This window comes from Electrona antarctica (genome assembly GCF_951216825.1).
Source record: "Electrona antarctica genome assembly, chromosome: 22".
Classification (NCBI taxonomy): domain Eukaryota; kingdom Metazoa; phylum Chordata; class Actinopteri; order Myctophiformes; family Myctophidae; genus Electrona; species Electrona antarctica.
Genome location: NC_136805.1, coordinates 7,793,524 through 7,815,192, shown reverse-complemented (window position 1 = coordinate 7,815,192; position 21,669 = coordinate 7,793,524). Strand labels below are relative to the sequence as shown.

Below are 21,669 nucleotides of genomic sequence, written 5' to 3'. Positions count from 1 at the left end.
TTAAATCTCAAATCGAAATCAGACCAGCCTCTCCTCTTTAGCGTATTTTAAAAGAACGTTTTTGCTACTCACCAAAACAAAGGCGGGTTGTGTCATTAGAAAGCCTACTTTCCTTAGTGGACGCACTCTGAGCCCCCCACCACACGTATAAACGGTACTTTTTGGCCAGAAAGGGATTTTTTTTCACCGGAGGAAAAATATTCTCTATGAGGCAGTTCTCTGGGCAATATCGGTAGAGGGCGCAGCGGAGTAACTAAAAGTATTTTTTTTCCGGTGGAAACAAAATCCCTTTTTGGCCAAAAAGTACCGTTTATACGTGTGGTGGGGGGCTTAGAGTGCGTCCACTAAGGAAAGTAGGCTTTCTATTGACACAACCCGTCTTTGTATTGGTGAGTAGGTCAAACGTTCGTGAGATTTCCACTAAAGAGGAGAGGCTGGTCTGATTTCGATTTGAGATTTAAAACTGAAAGTCCCATAGCCTTATACTGCAGGGCAGAATCGTAGAAGCAGTAGAAGGCTATGGACCAGAGCTAGCTCAAGACCCAAACTAGTGAAATCAGCAGATCTACAAGCACACAACACGTCGCTTCGCGCCGCGTTGTGTGCTTGTAGATCGGCTATTTTCACTCATTCTTAAACATTTGTTTTCTAATTTATAGAATTTTACATTTTTCTTCGATTTCTTCATGAAATTACTGAAAAAACCCCAAATTGAATTTGTTTTGAATTCATGAAAGATTTCTTTTTTTGGGGGGAATGTATTATGAAAACAAAGGGACCCATAGGAATGTGTCCACGACCCACAATGAGTGCAGCAAAGGTCGTCGGGATCGGGAGTGGAAGCCGCGACGTGCTGTCAGGCAGCGTTAGCAGCCTAGGTGCTCAGACGGCTACACCAGCCATCCGGGCCGGTACAAACTATTCGGAGAATAACAGAACCGCAGAACCAATGCAAAGAAGTCAGGGCGGTCCTTGATATTGGGATGGTAACAGGACTGTTTTTTAAGGCGTGGGCTTATGAGTGCTGCTGGTTGTCTCCACCAGGCCGAAGGCATGGGGAGAGAGTATGTTTTGCACTCCGTCCGTGTGTGTGTCCGTCCTTCCGTCCTTCCGTCCTTCCGTCCGTCTGTGAACAGCTAATCTCCGGCACTGTTAACCTGGTCGATGCCAAACTTTGCACACACACTCCCTGGATGCCAACGATGAACCTCTGCCCCACATTTTACAGAACGGCCTGTTATAGCGCCACCATGAGGCAGCTTTTCACATTTTTTACCTAAAACTGCACCGATCTGCGTGAAACGTTCCATGCACACTCCCTAGAGGCCAAGGATAAACCTTTGACCTGCATTTTCCGCATCTGCCTTTTATAGCGCCACCAGGAGGCCGACTTTTGTAAAACACATTTTTTGATATTACTCCTCCAGATTCTGTCCAAAAATCTCACAAATCGTTACACAGTATCTCTATGGTCATGTGCTCAAGTCGTATCTGTCCGATATTTCATATTCCATCCTAATTGGCTATAATTGGCTTTCACAGTTTGCAAGATTGCCCCGTTTTGAACAAAAGCCTCAAATCATGAACGCAGCATGCAATTTACGTGAAATCTTTCACACATTTTCTTACTAGGCTGAGGAATATATCCCACCCTTTTCACATTGGCCTATTATAGCGCCACCAACAGGTTGATTTTTGCAAAACACATTTTTGGAACAAAATGCCTCAAATCATCCAATTGCCATCAAAGGCGTATGAAGAAATGGCACCCTTTTCACATTGGCCTATTATAGCGCCACCAGGAGGCCACAACCTGACCCGCCCTGGTGGAGACCTGTGCCCCGAGGGGCACTTTTTCTAGTTTTCTCTGCGGCCGAAGCCCATTCAACGGATTTAGATGTGCACGGAGATCTCCGATTGCCTGTGGCTACGCGAGACTACCGCTGAGGCCATGTTTACCAATAACAGCTCATTGTATCTGAAAACTTTCTAAAAGCAGAGATATATGTAAAGACAAGAGTAAATCGAGAGTACATATCGACATATTGTAATATTTATCGGGTGTATATCACATTAAAATGTGTTGAATGTCATGCGTGTGCAGCTCTAGTTTAGACTAGTCATGGGTCATGGGTCATGGGTTAAGCCGGTTAGGTTTAGGTGTGCTGCCACGTGGGAGGTTAGGTTTAGGGTGAGGGTTTGAGATAGGTTGTAGTTGTAGGACTAATGACTGGTCTAACCAATGACTAGTCTAAACCAAAAACTGTCTAAACTACAGTGGTGAGCAGTTGAGACTGGCAGTGATACCACTTGAGTGCCTCCCTGGTGCCTATGTGGTGCCACACCCCCTTTGGTGGTACCACGATTCACACTTAATTTAAAGGTGTCAATGGGTGTAGTGTGGCAAATCAGCCACAGTGTGGCACGTGTGAGTCCATGATTTTTTACTAGATTCATTGGCGAATGCATTTCAGTCATTTTTATTCAGTCATCTTTTATTTTTATGTTTTATAAACATAGAAAATAAAGAAATAGAAAATAAAGCAGAATCCGTAGAATGAATTAAAAAGCAATTGTTTCTTTAAACAAAACTGTGTATATCCCATTTAACAGCATTAGTGCATGGCAGTTACCTTAAGTTGTCTAGTCTCTCTGCCTCTCTTAACATTGTCTCTCTCTCTCTCTCTCTCTCTCCACTGACCCACTTATCAGCCTGCAGTCTCACACAGTGTCCGACCACAGCACACCCAGTCTCTGAACGGTCACACAGTGTCCGACCACAGCACACCCAGTCTCTGAACGGTCAGAACAGTGACTGGCTGCATGGCACAATGGACATGGAGAATGCAGACATGTGACAAACAGAACGATGAGATCGAATGCATTGTGTGTGTGTGTGTGTGTGTGTGTGTGTGTGTGTGTGTGTGTGTGTGTGTGTGTGTGTGTGACGGAGATGATGCAACTGGTTTAAGCACTTTCAAACATGCTCTTAAACCTCAAATGTCATGACATGAGAAATGTCAGCAACGGCTGGGTGTACCTGCTGGGTCTTGGTAGAGCAGCCAGGCAGGGCAGGGCAGGTAAGCCTCCGGTAGAGACAGAGTAGTGAACTAACCTGCTGGGTCTTGGTAGAGCAGACAGGCAGGGCAGGGCAGGTAAGCCTCCAGTAGAGACAGAGTAGTGAACTAGCAGCAGCACGGAGAGAGAGACCAGCACAGCAGAGTTGATGACCACCGCTCCCCCCACGAAACCGAAAACAAACAGGAGCATACACCCAGGGCTCATGGCCCCCACCCCGGATCACGGCCCAGCACCCCGCCAGGGACCAGGGGGGGGCAGGGGGGGAGGGGGTGGGGCAGGGGAAAGAAGAATAGGCGGACAGGTCTCCCGTCAAAACAAAAAAAAAAACTTCCTGGTTATGGTGGAGAGAGGAGGGACGGGCTTCCAAATATCACCTCGGCAGACGCGTTGCTGCCGTCCACTCCGTCAGGGAGTCCAAGTACGCGACGCAGCCGAGCAGCAGTGCAGCAGTGCAGCCGAGCAGCAGCAGCAGTGCACCGGCAGGCAGCAGCACTACTGTGCAAAAAGCTCAGGCGGAGAGAGAGAGACAGCGAGTGGCACAGGGGCAGGAGGCGGCACAAGAGTCACCTCGCACCACCACGCAGCAACCACAATAACGGTAATCCCCACTCCCCCCCCTCCCTCCCCATCGACCCCGCGATGGGGACGACAGCGGCAGAGTCTACTGTAACCAACGGAAGGGGGGGGGGGGGGGGAGAGGCAGCTTGTACAGTAGCACAAACACAGGCTGGTGACTTTACCAACACTGCTAGAGTACACACCTCACTCTGACATCAGAGGAGGGGGAGAGAGAGAGAGAGAGAGAGAGATAGAGAGACATTGGAGAAGAGCTATGCACTGTCACCGGCTGCCCTCTCCTCTCCTGCCCTCTCCTAGTATCTTCCTTTCAGCGGCTGATCCTTTTCATATTTCCGTCTTCCTCGGCTGAGCTGCGATCTCACTCCGCCACCGACTAGTCTAGAATCCTCTCTGTCGCCAACACCCACCCCCCCCCCCCCCCCTTCCCCCCAAAACTCTCCTAACACTCACGCACCCACCCTCCCTCCCTCCCTCCCTCCTCTCTCTCGGATGCTGAGGCAGCTTGTTCCATATGCCTCCTCTCAGCCTGTAGCTTATATTATTGGCTGTGAATGAGTGAATGAGTATAGGGGACAAGAACGGTGAGAACTGGCAGCGCGTCGTCATTAAACCGAAGGAATAGTCTAATTGTGCTCTCCTCTTTATACTGTAGTAACACGCTGTACTTGTTGCAGTCAGAGTCAGAGAGAGAGAGAGAGAGAGAGAGAGAGAGAGAGCTGGCTCAATGGTGCAAAGTTATAATGGACTTCTTTTTTCTTTATGCATAGCAAGCAGAAGAGAAACTTTGACAGGAAAAGACTCGCTCACCGTATAGAAAATAGAAGTAAATCTAAGGTCCTAGGACCGAAAGTTCGAAACGTTTGCTTTTTAATTGCACTAAAAAAAAGAAAATATTTTCTTAAGTCTCAGTTTAAGGAGTTTTTCTTCTATTTTCTATAGGGTGAGCGAGTCTTTTTCTGTCAAAGTTTCCCTTATGTTTTTGAGACCACCGCTACCGTAGTCAAGTCTGGAAAGAATAAAAGGATGAAGAAAGACGCAACAGTTTTCTCAGTGCTTTAGCAAGCAGAAGACCCAGCAAAGCTGGCTGGGGTACATGTATTGTACCCCGGCCAGTCTATGTAGACTTGGTTCAGCAATATGTGCATGTGTATGGTCAATAAAACTCAGAAGCTTTCATTACAAAACCATCTCCATAAACCATAACCTCTCCACCATTAATATCTGTCAACAAGTATCAATACAGATCATATTCAGCCTTGACTGTCTCTGTTTAACTTCCTGATATGGGCAAACTAGGCATCCTATAAATGTTTTGCTGCCTTGGGTGGGACGGGGATGGTATTCTGCTGACCCTCCTGTCCTAACCTGCCATGTCTGTGTCTCCTCAGGACAGGCCTGTCTGACGGGTGAATACATGAACTCTAACACACTTAGAATAACATGGCACAGACCATAACTTCCTCTATGGTATTCTATACAGCACAGAGTAGGGGGAGGACAACCCTACTGTACCTCGTCTGACCTCCAGCTTCCTCTATGGTATTCTATACAGCACAGAGTAGGGGAGGACAACCCTACTGTACCTCGTCTGACCTCCAGACCATAACTTCCTCTATGGTATTCTATACAGCACAGAGTAGGCGAGGACAACCCTACTGTACCTCGTCTGACCTCCAGCTTCCTCTATGGTATTCTATACAGCACAGAGTAGGGGAGGACAACCCTACTGTACCTCGTCTGACCTCCAGACCATAACTTCCTCTATGGTATTCTATACAGCACAGAGTAGGGGGAGGACAACCCTACTGTACCTCGTCTGACCTCCAGACCATAACTTCCTCTATGGTATTCCATACAGCACAGAGTAGGGGAGGACAACCCTACTGTACCTCGTCTGACCTCCAGCATATGCTACGTTTAGACAGTCAGCAAGACTCAGCATGCATTGGGATCATGAGGATACTTGAGTGTACTTTAGTGTCTCCTTAGATAGTAGTTTAACCCATTTAGACCTGAAGACGATTCTAAAAATGTCTGTTTGAAAATGAATGTCTAAAAAAACTATGTTTCTATGTCAGTCGTTCTTCGATTTTTCAAAAATAGCAGACCTACAAGTTCATAGCGCGGCACTCGGTGCCGCGCTATGAGCTTGTAGATCTGCTATTTTTCAACAGCTAAAGCATAACATAATGCTTAAAACACCAAAAGGGGTTCCCGCCCCAAAATTGGTTAATATGGATTTATGTACATATAATAAGAACTTATTGGTTATACATTTATATGTAAGGCACATACCGAAACGGTTTGAGTATAGTTTTGAGTTCATAAAATGCACATAATGAATACATTTGGGATACAATGAAAAGGCACATATAGGTTATATACGGTATAGTATTGACTGAGTATATATTTGTTGCATAAAATAGAAGATAAAACACTCTGGGCTCCATTTTCGTCACCGCTAAACCCCTTATCCCTGAACTTCTTTGCCTTTTTTTACTATTTTGAAAAACATTTTTGAATAGTTCAACTAGTCAATCTACATTGACACGTTGTGAGCTTGTAGACTGGCCATTTTAACTATTCAAAAATGTTTTGCAAAATAGAAAAAAAGGCAAATAAGTTTAGGGATAAGGGGTTTAGCGGTGACGAAAATGGAGCCCACTGTCTCCACAGTACAGTATATCCATCTGAAAGTGATTGAAGATTTTACACTTTCCCCAAAGGCATGCTTTTTATATACTGTGAGCATTTTCTCCATGGGTTATTATGGGATCTAGAGCTGCAGTTGCAGTCTCAAGTCAGCACATTGTCTGGGTGCAGTGCACACATTATACCCAGGAGTGGAATAGTTTATCATTATCTGCATTTTGACTGCTTATAGGAGCCTTTTGAGTTATGCGTGCACCCTGCATCTGACGCAGCAGCCACTCTGAAAGGCAAGAGGTTTGTAGTCTGGCTCATTGTCCTGCCTGCAGCATTATTGGTAGTCAGGGAATATTATCAGTATTACCAGTCAAATCTGGGAATAAATTTCTTACCAAGAATTCTCTTCACCAATGTGTTTGTAAAGATGTCTACTAACATATCCCACATTGGTTTATATTCAACCACCATAGGGGAATTTTTGACAGCTGCTGAAAGTTGGACACCTATGGCCTTTTTAAGCCCAAGGAGTGTTTTTCGTGCAAAACGAATGCTTGGAATGGATTCAGAATCATGAAAACCCCCTAGTTTGACCCCTAGTTTGGCCATAGACTCCCTAGTTTGGCCATAGCCACTTGCCCAAATATGCCTAAATGTGCTGACTTCATCACATTTGTGATGACGGCTATGGCCATTTTAGCCCAAGGAGTGTTTTTCATGCAAAACTAATGCTTGGAATGGATTCAGAATGATGAAAACCCCCTAGTTTGACACGTCACATGCTACTTAAAGCATAATGAAATTTAGAACATTTTGCCTTATAATGGTTTTATGGTACCCCAACTTTCAGCAGCTGTCAAAAATTCCCCTATGGTGGTTGAATATAAACCAATGTGGGATATGTTAGTAGACACCTTTACAAACACATTGGTGAAGAAAATTCTTGGTAAGAAATGTATTCCCAGATTTTATTAATATCCCCTAACTATGGATTGGTTGAAATGTGAAGAAGTAAATACTAAATATCCAATCAACGCTCTGGGAGAATTTGTGGAGAATTCCCAGGCTCCAGTACAGAAGCATTTATCCGTCACCAAGCAGAACAAAGGGCTGTTTTCCCCAAGTAAGAAGAGCATGCTAATTAAGTTGTATAGCCTGCTCAGTTGTCAAAAGGATTAAGGTTACAAAACTCACAGGGAATATAATTTCACTCTCATCATCACTCTCATTCACTAGAGCAACTTGGGGTCTCTTGACAGGTGCTAAATTAAAGTTATTAAAGGACCACTTCACCACTTTTCAACCTATCTTCATATAATAGGTCCTCACTAATAATCATGAAAAAAATGGTGACATTTTTGTCTCCACCAGGCCGAAGGCATGGGGAGAGAGTATGTTTTGCACTCCGTCCGTCCGTGTGTCCTTCCGTCCGTCCGTCCGTCCTTCCGTCCGTCCGTTATCAGCTAATCTCCGCCACCGTTGGCCCGATCCATGCCAAACTGTGCACACACACTCCCTGGAGGCCAACGACGAACCTCTGCCCCAAATATTCCTCAACGGCCTGTTATAGCGCCACCATGAGGCCGATTTAGGCAAAACACATTTCTGTAGATAACTCGTACACATTTTAGCCATACATCACACAATTCGGTATACACTATCTCCATAGTCATGTGATCAACACAGATCTGCACAATTTCCCATCTTCCATCCTGATTGGCTAAGATTGGCTTCCAAAGCTCACATGATTGGTCCGTTTCGAACAAAATGACACAAATCACAAACGTGATGTCCAATTTCCATCAAATTATACACGCACATTTCCACTAGGCCGAGGACGACATGCCACTATTTATTTCCCAAATCAGCCTCACGGTGGCGCTATAACAGGCCAATTCCTGTTTTTACCCATAACTTATCGACAACTTATGTATACGCACTCCCTAGAGGCCATGGAAAAACATTTTCCCTGCATCCCTCCACATCTGCCGGTTATAGCGCACAGATTTCATCCAAATCTCACGCAAATCGGTACACATGATCTCTGTAGTCATGTGATCAAGACGAGCCTGTTGGATTTCTCAGATTCTACACTGATTAGCTAAGATTGCCTTCCACAGTTTTCAGGAGTAGCCTGTTTTGTACAAAATGCTGCACATGTCCTGCTCATCCAGAATTCTATCCTCAGAGATGCTATGAGTGATCTGGCTCTGCATTTCCTCAACAAAATGAAGAAAATTGTTGCAAGAAACAAAAAAACATGTTTATATTACTCCTAAACATTTTGCCAAACATCACACACACTCCTATCCTCCTGGTGGAGACCTGTGCCCAGAAGGGCACTTTTTCTAGTTTTCTACTCGGTCTGTGGGCAGTTCAGAAACCGTCTTCCAGTGACATCATCGATGGGGAATACAAGCTAATAAAAACTGCAGGCTTACTAGTCCTGAAAAGTTGCAATGCGAAAATGGAAGCCATCGTTCTCACGATAATGAAAATCTAAATATTTTTGAATCTTGTTTTAAAAAAAAATCTGCCTAATGATGATGTCACTGGAAGACGGTTTCTAAACTGCCCACAGCCATCCTATGAGACACAGACTGAGTAGAAAACAATCGTGCCATTTTTTCATTATTATTAGTGAGGACCTATTATATGAGGATAGGTTGAAAAGTGGTGAAGTGGTCCTATAATATCTCTCTCCGTCTTGCTTTGCACTTATTTAACAGAATACAGACACAACACGGACTGATGTACTGTAGCAGACTGCAGTCACACGTCAGTCTCCTTTTATCACAATACCAGCAGACAGCTCTTTATGTTTTTATTGATAAGAATTGCCGCTCCCCTGGATTTAGAATCAAATTTTGAATGGTATGATTAGCCTATCCATACCCCTAATTCTAGAATGGTCAATAGTCCGCAAGTGTGTCTCCTGCAAATAGGCTATCCCAACATTAAGCTTTTCTAGGTGAGATAATACTTTTTACCGTTTAACAGGATGGTTTAAAGACTTGACATTCCAACTTATAAAGGTCACATCGCAGCCAGCTGGCCCGGCTAAAATATTTAAATTGGCCATGGTATCATAAATTGGAGGCGAGGGTTAACAGCATGCTGACACACAGACCGCTCTTTATGGTGCCAGAGAAAGAATAATGAAGCACATAAGCAAACATTTTGTCTTCAGCTGTATTACATTTTGTAAGATTATCAGCAGATAAACAGGTACAAGCAGGTGACCTGACAAAACTAGGTGAACACTAGCTCTGGTCCATAGCTCTAATGCGTTTCATTTAGAGCTATGTTACTCTCAACTTCCGCCGCTCGCATGAATGCAGACCAGCCTCTACTCTTTAGCGTAAATAAAAAGAACGTTTTTGCTGCTCACCAAAACAAAGGCGAGTTGTGTCATTAGAAAGCCTACTTTCCTTAGTGGGAGCACTCTGAGCCCCCCACCACACGTATAAACTGTACTTTTTGGCCAAAAGGGGATTTTGTTTCCACCGGGAAAGAAATACTTTTAGTTACTCCAATGCGCCCTCTACCGATATTGCCCAGAGAACTGCCTCATAGAGAATATTTTTCCTCCGGTGAAAAAAAATCCCTTTCTGGCCAAAAAGTACCGTTTATACGTGTGGTGGGGGGCTCAGAGTGCGTCCACTAAGGAAAGTAGGCTTTCTAATGACACAACCCGCCTTTGTTTTGGTGAGTAGCAAAAACGTTCTTTTAAAATACGCTAAAGAGGAGAGGCTGGTCTGATTTCGATTGGAGATTTAAAACCGAAAGTCCCATAGCCTTATACTGCAGGGCAGAATCGTAGAAGCAGTAGAAGGCTATGGACCAGAGCTAGGTGAACACTAGTAGTTTGAACTAGTGAACACTAGAAACACTGTTTGTGTTGCTGTTGGACCGTACTGACCGTACTGAAAACATCTCTTCCATTACGAATAATTGATGTTATCGGTGTCTGGCCCGATATCAAAATGTATTTATTGGTCAACCCCCTAGTCCACAGCATAATATCTGTCCCAGACTCTCACTGCATCCCAGCATCCAGGGTAAAATGAACCTGTAAACCCAGAGTTATACAGAAATCAGGTTTGGGGTCTTCTGTTGCAGTACAAAGACTTTCTATTCTCATAAAGTGTTTATGTTTATTCAACTTTTCAGCATGATCACAGGTTTTAAAAGACAGAGGTGCCAATAAAAACACTGAATTCTTTTGCCGATCACAAATATAAAACTTCACGTGGCACTGTAAACATGCCATATCCAATTGTCCTTTTCCTGCCAACATCACCCGATAGTTCATTTACGTATACCTGTAGATATAAAGCTATGCGTGTTGTTTTTAACTTCCTCTCTTCCATCCATCCCCACCACTCTACATTTTATCTGACAGACTGGTTCTCTGACCTACTTCTGCAGAGCTCGCCTGTAGGGAGGAGAGTGGTGGAGCCTCCACCACTCTACCCTCCACCGTGGAGGGTAGAGTGGTGGAGCCTCCACCACTCTACCCTCCACCGTGGAGGGTAGAGTGGTGGAGGCTCCACCACTCTACCCTCCACCGTGGAGGGTCCATTTGGTTACATTTGTACACTCTCTGAGTTACAAGTGGATTCATTAACACTGAGGATTTTCCTGCATAGCGCCCAGCAACCTGCATGCACTGATACGCACAGACTAACAATTATGATGCAGTCATTTCATCCCCAAGCCAGAAACTCACAGTGCAACCACCTCATGGACGGGGTCACGTGATTATGAGACATGAGACATAATTTAACGGATTAACCCATTTTGACCTGAGATCAGATTCTAAAAAGGTCTTCTACATCCTGACAGTTTTCTGAAAAAGCTATGTTTCTATGTCAGTCGTTCTTCGATTTTTCAAAAATAGCAGACCTACAAGCTCGTAGCGCGCCACTCGGTGGCGCGCTATGAGCTTGTAGATCTGCTATTTTTCAATAGCTAAAGCATAACATAATGCCAACACCAAAAGGGGTTCCCGCCCAAAATGGATTAAGCTTCTAAACCAGTAGTTCTCACAATTTGTTGAGCCAGGGAATCCCAGAAGAGAAGATTTGTTCTAGATTTTTTTACAAATTCTCAGAAATAGCAGGTGTACAAGCTTTAGTGCCATGCTGCGAGCGTCTAGATCTGATATATATATATTTTTTAATAGAAGTAAGCCTTGCCGAGCCATGAGGCACATAGGGCAGGAGCCTATCTCCTGTTTCTGTAGCGTGATGCAGCTTGATGTACAAGGTACACGCCCTGGACAAGATGTACAGGTACACCCACTTGACGTGGCGCTAGTATGACGCTAGTATGTCGCAGGGATTTACCCCAATCCAACCCTTGATGCTGAGTGCCAAGCAGGGAGGCACTTGGTCCCATTTTTCAGAGTCTTTGGTATGACCCGGCCAGGGATCAAACCCAAGTCTCAGGGCGGACACTAACCACAAGGCCACTGAGCTGGTTAACTTTTGAATAGCCAATCTGCTAAAATCGAAAATGACACAGATGCTTTCCCGGTTTTAATGGGCTAGGAGTAAGACATCATCTTTTCCCAAGCAGATCACAGGGCATTTAGACCTGGGGCCGATTAAAAAAAAACCTAACCTAAGGTTTCTGAAAACCTTCCAATTCTTATTCAGAAATATGAAACAATAATTAGGTTGCTAAATATATAGCAACAACTAATGAGACACAGAGGTGGCTCCCGGATTCAAAGGTATAAAACAACGTATAGGTTGCAACAGGTCTAAATTAGGAAATCAGATTTCTGTCATGATGCTCTGATTTGCTGAGCCACAATATGAGAAAACACAGCATGACTTAAAGCAGAGCTGGGGGTTTTGGGTCGGGCTAACTCACCGTGCTTTACTGGGTGCGTTGGTGTCCAAGGTCTCTGCTGCTAGCGCGTGTTGGTGTTTGGTCCGTTCCAGGTGTTCCATGTAGCTGTGGATCATCTGGACAGCACATAAAACACAATACATGAAAGCATTAAGCAATTTGCTTGCTGGTGCATATACACTACCAATAGAAAATGGATTGCACCGAGCAGTAGACTGTTCACTGCCAAAGGCTCCTTGTGCATGTAATATATCTACAATATTGCATTTTATTTGGCTCTCCCGTGAGCCCATCCTATTTTTGCTGACAGTGTATACTGTAGGTGGCAGGTTTTTAATTAAGGCCTCTTCGACGAATTACACCGTTCCTCACCCAGGAGTCAGCCCAGCTCCTCCAGACATCAGTCATATCAAAACATGACTATTGTAACTCTTTTCTTACTGGCCTACCGGCATGCGCACTTGATCCAAAATGGACCTTACAAACCCTCCTGCGTGCTCAGATCAGCCAATGCAGGGAAGCTAGAAGAACATTCATTAAAAAATGTTTTATCCCACAATCATTCACCCAGTGCCAATTGCCTAAACTGTAATTCTGGGATCTACTCTCCTCTGCCAACCTGGGGAGAGCCGTGAACCGAGCTCATGCTTCCTTCAATGCACGAGGAGTGAGCAGGGTGCTTCTTGTCACCTGACAGGGGGGGGGGAGTTTCCCCAGTAGCACATAGCGCGTGGAAGACTCACGCTATTCCAACCAGTTCCTTTCCCCTCCATCAGGCGCTCTAGCTGACCAGAGGGAGGCAGTATAGAGACCAGGATTCATAGACCATTTTTGACAAGTAAGTGCATTTTGAGCTTGAAGTTTCAACAGTATTTGGCTGAAAGTGATGTAACATTACACCTGCTGCCACGCCCACTTTTAATCAATCACCATAGTCGTTGCTAAGGCGTGATGTATGTATGATTGCTTATCTCTCTATGTCTCTCGTAACTCTTTTCTAGTGCTTTGACTCATTGTAATTTGTTGCTAAGAGATGAAAACACTGCAGGAATATCAAGTGATCATCTTTACTTAGTATACATACAAGAATGCACACACACACACACACACACACACACACACACACACACACACACACACACACACACACACACACACACACACACACACACACACACACACACACACACACACACACACACACACACACACACACACACACACACACACACTTTGATCGTGGTTCAGCATACCTCCGTGTGCCTTTGATAAAGAGCATTGTATTCCTTCTTGAGCTCCGCTTCCCTCTCGTCCAGTCTGCTAACTGTAAATGGGAGAGAAAGGGAAATTAAGGAATTTAAATTTGTCTTCAAACAGTAAGATTGCTGAATAAAAAAAAAGGTTCTGTGCCAAAATAACATATTATCGTAAAGTTCTTGTTTCAACAAGAATAGACTGCAGTAATATTTCAAGTTTGTTTTCTTTTTTTTTGTTGCAAGAATGGATCAAAGCATGCTGACAAATCAGTCAGTTCAGTTTGTGTACCAACATGTCAGCGCCACAAGGGGTCCTCAGTGGAGCAGGAAAGCTCTCCCCATCTTTCCCCAGAAAGGCAGATTTGTTTGGAAGACAGACAAGCCCTTTCTGTCAGCTATTAGTGCATCCATTAAATCACAAGCCTACTATAGTCAAGTGATAAGGTCTTAAGCTGCTGAGGCCAAATACCACAACCACTCCACTGAATTCTTCATCATAAGCTGCCTTCCTGGTCGTCATCGCCTGCGGTCTTGCACCGCACTGACCATCTACTGTGGTCATCTAGTTCTGCAAATGTATTAGATGTACATGTCTAAACTCTCCCAGTAAAATACATGTGATATATAGTTATATACTACTCTCCTTTAACCAATTTAGGCCTGACGTCAAAATTAAAAAGAATTCTTCTAAATCAGTTTTCTGAAATACCTATGTTTCTATATCAGTATTTCATGTCAAGGACCCCAAATATTAGATGAAATTGGCCGCCGACTCCATCTGAAAATTCCAGGGACCCCCCAGAAGCAAAGATTTGAGTTAAAAACGTTCACTCTGAAAGAATATATATTCAACGATGTGAGGCACATTTTCATGATTTTTCAAAAATGGTAGACCTACAAGCTTGTAGCGCGCCACTCGGTGGCGCGCTATGAGCTTGTAGATCTGCTATTTTTCAACAGCTAAAGCATAACATAATGCTTAAAACACCAAAAGGCGTTCCCGCCCAAAATAGGTTAACAACTATGCATAATAGTTTACAGCAGAACAGTTAAAAATCACACATTTATACCAACATTCCCAGTGTTTTATGTTATAAAAAGGAAAAGCCAGGCAAGTGTATTTGTATAGCACAAGCAAGTGCATTTACATGAGGCTTAGAAAGGCATTTAAAGATAAATTAATGCATAAAATAGAGGGAAAATATATTGCATAAAAGAAGAACGATCATAGTGCAATTATACAGTGAGTGCATGTAGTTTTAGTTTGTCAAGTTGCACACTACCCTCAATAAATTAGTACAGTTTTAGTTTGTCAAGTTGCACACTACCCTCAATAAATTAGTACAGTTTTAGTTTGTCAAGTTGCACACTACCCTCAATAAATTAGTACAGTTTTAGTTTGTCAAGTTGCACACTACCCTCAATAAATTAGTACAGTTTTAGTTTGTCAAGTTGCACACTACCCTCAATAAATTAGTACAGTTTTAGTTTGTCAAGTTGCACACTACCCTCAATAAATTAGTACAGTTTTAGTTCGTCAAGTTGCACACTACCCTCAATAAATTAGTACAGTTTTAGTTTGTCAAGTTGCACACTACCCTCAATAAATTAGTACAGTTTTAGTTTGTCAAGTTGCACACTACCCTCAATAAATTAGTACAGTTTAGTTTGTCAAGTTGCACACTACCCTCAATAAATTAGTACAGTTTTAGTTTGTCAAGTTGCACACTACCCTCAATAAATTAGTACAGTTTTAGTTTGTCAAGTTGCACACTACCCTCAATAAATTAGTACAGTTTAGTTTGTCAAGTTGCACACTACCCTCAATAAATTAGTACAGTTTTGGTTTGTCAAGTTGCACACTACCCTCAATAAATTAGTACAGTTTTAGTTTGTCAAGTTGCACACTACCCTCAATAAATTAGTACAGTTTTAGTTTGTCAAGTTGCACACTACCCTCAATAAATTAGTACAGTTTTAGTTTGTCAAGTTGCACACTACCCTCAATAAATTAGTACAGTTTTAGTTTGTCAAGTTGCACACTACCCTCAATAAATTAGTACAGTTTTAGTTTGTCAAGTTGCACACTACCCTCAATAAATTAGTACAGTTTTAGTTTGTCAAGTTGCACACTACCCTCAATAAATTAGTACAGTTTTAGTTTGTCAAGTTGCACACTACCCTCAATAAATTAGTACAGTTTTAGTTTGTCAAGTTGCACACTACCCTCAATAAATTAGTATAGTTTTAGTTTGTCAAGTTGCACACTACCCTAAATAAATTAGGACAGTTTTAGTTTGTCAAGTTGCACACTACCCTCAATAAATTAGTATAGTTTTAGTTTGTCAAGTTGCACACTACCCTAAATAAATTAGGACAGTTTTAGTTTGTCAAGTTGCACACTACCCTCAATAAATTAGTACAGTTTTAGTTTGTCAAGTTGCACACTACCCTCAATAAATTAGGACAGTTTTAGTTTGTCAAGTTGCACACTACCCTCAATAAATTAGTACAGTTTTAGTTTGTCAAGTTGCACACTACCCTCAATAAATTAGGACAGTTTTAGTTTGTCAAGTTGCACACTACCCTAAATAAATTAGGACAGTTTTAGTTTGTCAAGTTGCACACTACCCTTAATAAATTAGTACAGTTTTAGTTTGTCAAGTTGCACACTACCCTCAATAAATTAGGACAGTTTTAGTTTGTCAAGTTGCACACTACCCTAAATAAATTAGTACAGTTTTAGTTTGTCAAGTTGCACACTACCCTCAATAAATTAGGACAGTTTTAGTTTGTCAAGTTGCACACTACCCTTAATAAATTAGTACAGTTTTAGTTTGTCAAGTTGCACACTACCCTCAATAAATTAGTACAGTTTTAGTTTGTCAAGTTGCACACTACCCTCAATAAATTAGGACAGTTTTAGTTTGTCAAGTTGCACACTACCCTCAATAAATTAGTACAGTTTTAGTTTGTCAAGTTGCACACTACCCTAAATAAATTAGGACAGTTTTAGTTTGTCAAGTTGCACACTACCCTCAATAAATTAGTACAGTTTTAGTTTGTCAAGTTGCACACTACCCTCAATAAATTAGGACAGTTTTAGTTTGTCAAGTTGCACACTACCCTCAATAAATTAGTACAGTTTTAGTTTGTCAAGTTGCACACTACCCTCAATAAATTAGGACAGTTTTAGTTTGTCAAGTTGCACACTACCCTAAATAAATTAGGACAGTTTTAGTTTGTCAAGTTGCACACTACCCTTAATAAATTAGTACAGTTTTAGTTTGTCAAGTTGCACACTACCCTCAATAAATTAGGACAGTTTTAGTTTGTCAAGTTGCACACTACCCTAAATAAATTAGTACAGTTTTAGTTTGTCAAGTTGCACACTACCCTCAATAAATTAGGACAGTTTTAGTTTGTCAAGTTGCACACTACCCTTAATAAATTAGTACAGTTTTAGTTTGTCAAGTTGCACACTACCCTCAATAAATTAGTACAGTTTTAGTTTGTCAAGTTGCACACTACCCTCAATAAATTAGTACAGTTTTAGTTTGTCAAGTTGCACACTACCCTCAATAAATTAGTACAGTTCTAGTTTGTCAAGTTGCACACTACCCTCAATAAATTAGTACAGTTTTAGTTTGTCAAGTTGCACACTACCCTCAATAAATTAGTACAGTTTTAGTTTGTCAAGTTGCACACTACCCTCAATAAATTAGTACAGTTCTAGTTTGTCAAGTTGCACACTACCCTCAATAAATTAGTACAGTTTTAGTTTGTCAAGTTGCACACTACCCTCAATAAATTAGTACAGTTTTAGTTTGTCAAGTTGCACACTACCCTCAATAAATTAGTACAGTTTTAGTTTGTCAAGTTGCACACTACCCTCAATAAATTAGTACAGTTTTAGTTTGTCAAGTTGCACACTACCCTCAATAAATTAGTACAGTTTTAGTGTGTCAAGTTGCACACTACCCTCAATAAATTAGTACAGTTTTAGTTTGTCAAGTTGCACACTACCCTCAATAAATTAGTACAGTTTTAGTTTGTCAAGTTGCACACTACCCTCAATAAATTAGTACAGTTCTAGTTTGTCAAGTTGCACACTACCCTCAATAAATTAGTACAGTTTTAGTTTGTCAAGTTGCACACTACCCTCAATAAATTAGTACAGTTCTAGTTTGTCAAGTTGCACACTACCCTCAATAAATTAGTACAGTTCTAGTTTGTCAAGTTGCACACTACCCTCAATAAATTAGTACAGTTCTAGTTTGTCAAGTTGCACACTACCCTTAATAAATTAGTACAGTTCTAGTTTGTCAAGTTGCACACTACCCTCAATAAATTAGTACAGTTCTAGTTTGTCAAGTTGCACACTACCCTCAATAAATTAGTACAGTTTTAGTTTGTCAAGTTGCACACTACCCTCAATAAATTAGTACAGTTCTAGTTTGTCAAGTTGCACACTACCCTCAATAAATTAGTACAGTTTTAGTTTGTCAAGTTGCACACTACCCTCAATAAATTAGTACAGTTCTAGTTTGTCAAGTTGCACACTACCCTCAATAAATTAGTACAGTTCTAGTTTGTCAAGTTGCACACTACCCTCAATAAATTAGTACAGTTTTAGTTTGTCAAGTTGCACACTACCCTCAATAAATTAGTACAGTTCTAGTTTGTCAAGTTGCACACTACCCTCAATAAATTAGTACAGTTTTAGTTTGTCAAGTTGCACACTACCCTCAATAAATTAGTACAGTTCTAGTTTGTCAAGTTGCACACTACCCTCAATAAATTAGTACAGTTCTAGTTTGTCAAGTTGCACACTACCCTAAATAAGTCATGGCATTGTGTAAAGGTCCTTTCAGATGGGCAGCGACTGACGCGCTTAGCAATTAATTTTCAATGAGAGGATGCACGGAAAAGTTGAGGGGCAATTAACCCAATTCTGGACGGGAACCCCTTTTGGTGTTTTAATGATTATGTCATACTTTAGCTATTGAAAAACAGCAGATCTACACGCTCATACAAGCTTGTAGATCTTATATTTTTTTAAACATCTTGAAAATGGGGGGGGATCCTGACAAATTATAAAAAAATTCAATGTCAAAATGTCCCATACTGTTGGGCGAGCCATTCATAATACAATTCAGGTATAAAGCTGCAGGCCGCATAAAATTCTTCCCCGGGCCGCATTTGGCCTGCGTGCCGTACTTTGGACACCCCTGCCATAACCCATGTGTGCCCCAGACACCAATACATTCCCTGGATGTAGAGTACGAAGAAGTTACCTGGACGTAACAGTGTCCTGCTTTTGGAAAGTGACACACAATTACCCCCGAATTACCATTTTATACACGCATGTGCAGATCCTAAATAAAACAACCACAAACTTATCCATGGAGTAACTGTCTGTCTCAGTAATAATGCAGCCCTCAGCTTAGCTATTCCATTGTGGCTGTTGGCTGACATTGACCGTTTGTAGTCAAAACATGCCGACAATCTTTGCGCGCGTGTGTGTGTGCTGTGTGCGCGCTCAACTGGCAGCCAAACAATGTCATGATCGCACAAAGGCGGAGATTGAAGCAGTAAAATGTGACCCATCTGCTCAGTTACGACGTCTATGCACCAAGCCCCAGTCAAGAGTTCACACAGCAAACAGAGTTACCCCACCTTCGAAAGTTGACACTTTGCCCTCCTGGTCTGTACGTTTACCTTGTTGCACTGTACACAACAGTTCCTTTCGCTGGGACACGAAACCCATTTAGGCCTGACGTCGAAATTAAAAAAACGTTTGCTCTGAAAGAATATATATTCAAAGATTTGTGCCGCATTTTCATGATTTTAAAAAAATAGCAGACCTACAAGCTTGTAGCGCGCCACTCGGTGGCGCGCTACAAGCTTGTAGATCTGCTATTTTTCAATAGCTAAACTGTAACATAATGCTTAGTTAAAACACCAAAAGGGGTTCCCGTCCAGAAAGCTACGCAATAGAGATGGGGAATTCAGGGCGATCGCTTCAGAGTGAGGTGTGATCTGTGTCATTATGAGAAGACTGATAAGAGGAACTAGAGATTAAAGAATAGACAGAAATAACCTACAGCAGATAAACAGATGTGTGGGGGTTTTACAGGGAAGTGAAAGTACGATGCTAAAGAAAAATCTACATAATTCTGGAATAAGTGTTCCTTTAATTAATATTTGAGTTACTTGGTAGGAAAATACTCAAGGTAAATAAGTTCACACTTGAGTTTGTGACACCTTTTTTGTCTCGTATGCACTCTCGCTTTGCAATAGCAACAAATAATGTTTCCACAATACTCAACACATTTTAACTTAATTTAGAACAACCCGGCATGGCATTAGATTAAAACCCATTTAGGCCTGATGTCAAAATCCTGACAGTTTTCTGAAAAACCTTGTTTCTGTATCAGTGGTGCTCAATATTTCATGTCAAGGACCCCACAAATGATATAGTAATATGCCTCCTCCGCCGGCCCTTCTGAAAATATATGTTGTTCCAGGGACGCCCCCCAGAAGCAAAGATTTGAGTTAAAATGTTCACTCTGTAATAATATATATTCAAAGATTTGAGGCACATTTTCACGATTTTTCAAAAATAGCAGACCTACAAGTTCATAGCGCGGCACTCGGTGCCGCGCTATGAGCTTGTAGATCTGCTATTTTTCAATAGCTAAAGTATTAAGTTAAGTTTTTGTTGCCAGCAACCAATCACCCACTTTGGGTGTTGGCCTGATTGAGGACACTCCCTGATCCCTTGTCCCAATCCTTATAAATATCTGGTGTAACTCCTTGTATGTCATTCCCTGAAGAAGGCAACTTGTTGCCGAAACGTTGGAAAAATAAAGATTTTGATGGCATCGTGACTACGAGCTGTGCGGCCTCTCTCCTTTTTCAGCAATAGCTAAAGTATAACATAATGCTTTAAAACACCAAAAGGGGTTCCCGCCCAAAATAGGTTAAGCACACTGGCTGTTCATGAGGAGTGTGGGTGCCAGCCGTTCTGATTCTGGCGTGCAGGAGCAAAGCAGGAAACTTATATAAACCAAACTGCTGGAGGGATAGATTAATAATAGGAAGATGAGTCCTGTGCAGTGCAGAGTGTGAACAAACATCATGTGGGGTTTGCTTTACTGACGTCCTGTGAGAAACACAAGTCATCCTCTGTGTCATAATTGCTCAAGACTTTAGGCAGAATACCATATTTGTCAGACCTATTTTTTTAATATGCTGCTCAGTTTTAACCCATTTTGGGGCGGGAACCCCTTTTGGTGTTAGCATTATGTTATGCTTTAGCTATTGAAAAATAGCAGATCTACAAGCTCATAGCGCGCCACCGAGTGGCGCGCTACGAGCTTGTAGGTCTGCTATTTTTGAAAAATCGACTGACATAGAAACAGCTTTTTCAGAAAACTGTCAGGATTTAGAAGAAATTCATAGAATCGTTCCCAGGTCAAAATGGGTTAATGCACTGCACTTTGGGATTTTATGCTTACCGGTATTATTTTGTATTGATTTTATTGATCGTTTTATATGTGCAAACATGTGAAATGACAAATAAAGTGAACCTTGAACCTAAGAACCTTGCAAAAAGTGTTGCCGAAAACATTTTCATCTCATGTACACCCATGTCAGAAATCAAAAATTTGAGGCGCCCGGGTGGTGCAGTGGTAAAGTCCCAGCCCACCACCTGGGTGGACAATAGACATTTTATTCTATTTTTTTTTGTGCAAAACCTGGCAGCACAATTAGATAAACATGATTGTAATACAAAATAATAAATCTGAAATATTATATTATTTATTTGAGTCACAGACCTCACTTTGAGAAGGGTTTAATACCTGGCCTTGGGCTGGAATATCCACATCATGTACTGTACTGTATGTCATTATGGCTTACATGGCCTCGGCTTAGTTGGGGAACAGTTGGAGTAAACAAGAGAAGCCGGTCTTTTACATAATGTTTAATAATGGTCCTTATTCATAAGCGACGGCCAATCTGCTATTTTTCAATAGCTAAAGCATAACATAATGCTAACACCAAAAGGGGTTCCCGCCCAAAATGGGTTAATACCTGGCCTTGGGCTGGAATATCCACATCATGTACTGTACTGTATGTCATTATGGCTTACATGGCCTCGGCTTAGTTGGGGAACAGTTGGAGTAAACAAGAGAAGCCGGTCTTTTACATAATGTTTAATAATGGTCCTTATTCATAA

The 21,669-nt window shown here is 41.9% G+C and overlaps 1 protein-coding gene across 2 annotated transcripts in view; it reads right to left on the bottom strand.

Moving 5' to 3' along the window:
• spag9b (sperm associated antigen 9b) overlaps positions 1-21,669 on the bottom strand; it is an 85,217-nt gene that overhangs the window by 46,954 nt on the left and 16,594 nt on the right. For both annotated transcript variants that reach the window (XM_079493254.1, XM_079493255.1), the window contains exons 3-4: positions 13,422-13,492; positions 12,190-12,284 (exon numbers count right to left, since the gene is read on the bottom strand). In XM_079493254.1, coding sequence (XP_079349380.1) covers positions 12,190-12,284; positions 13,422-13,492 — 166 coding nt within the window. The remainder of the gene's footprint in view (positions 1-12,189; positions 12,285-13,421; positions 13,493-21,669) is intronic.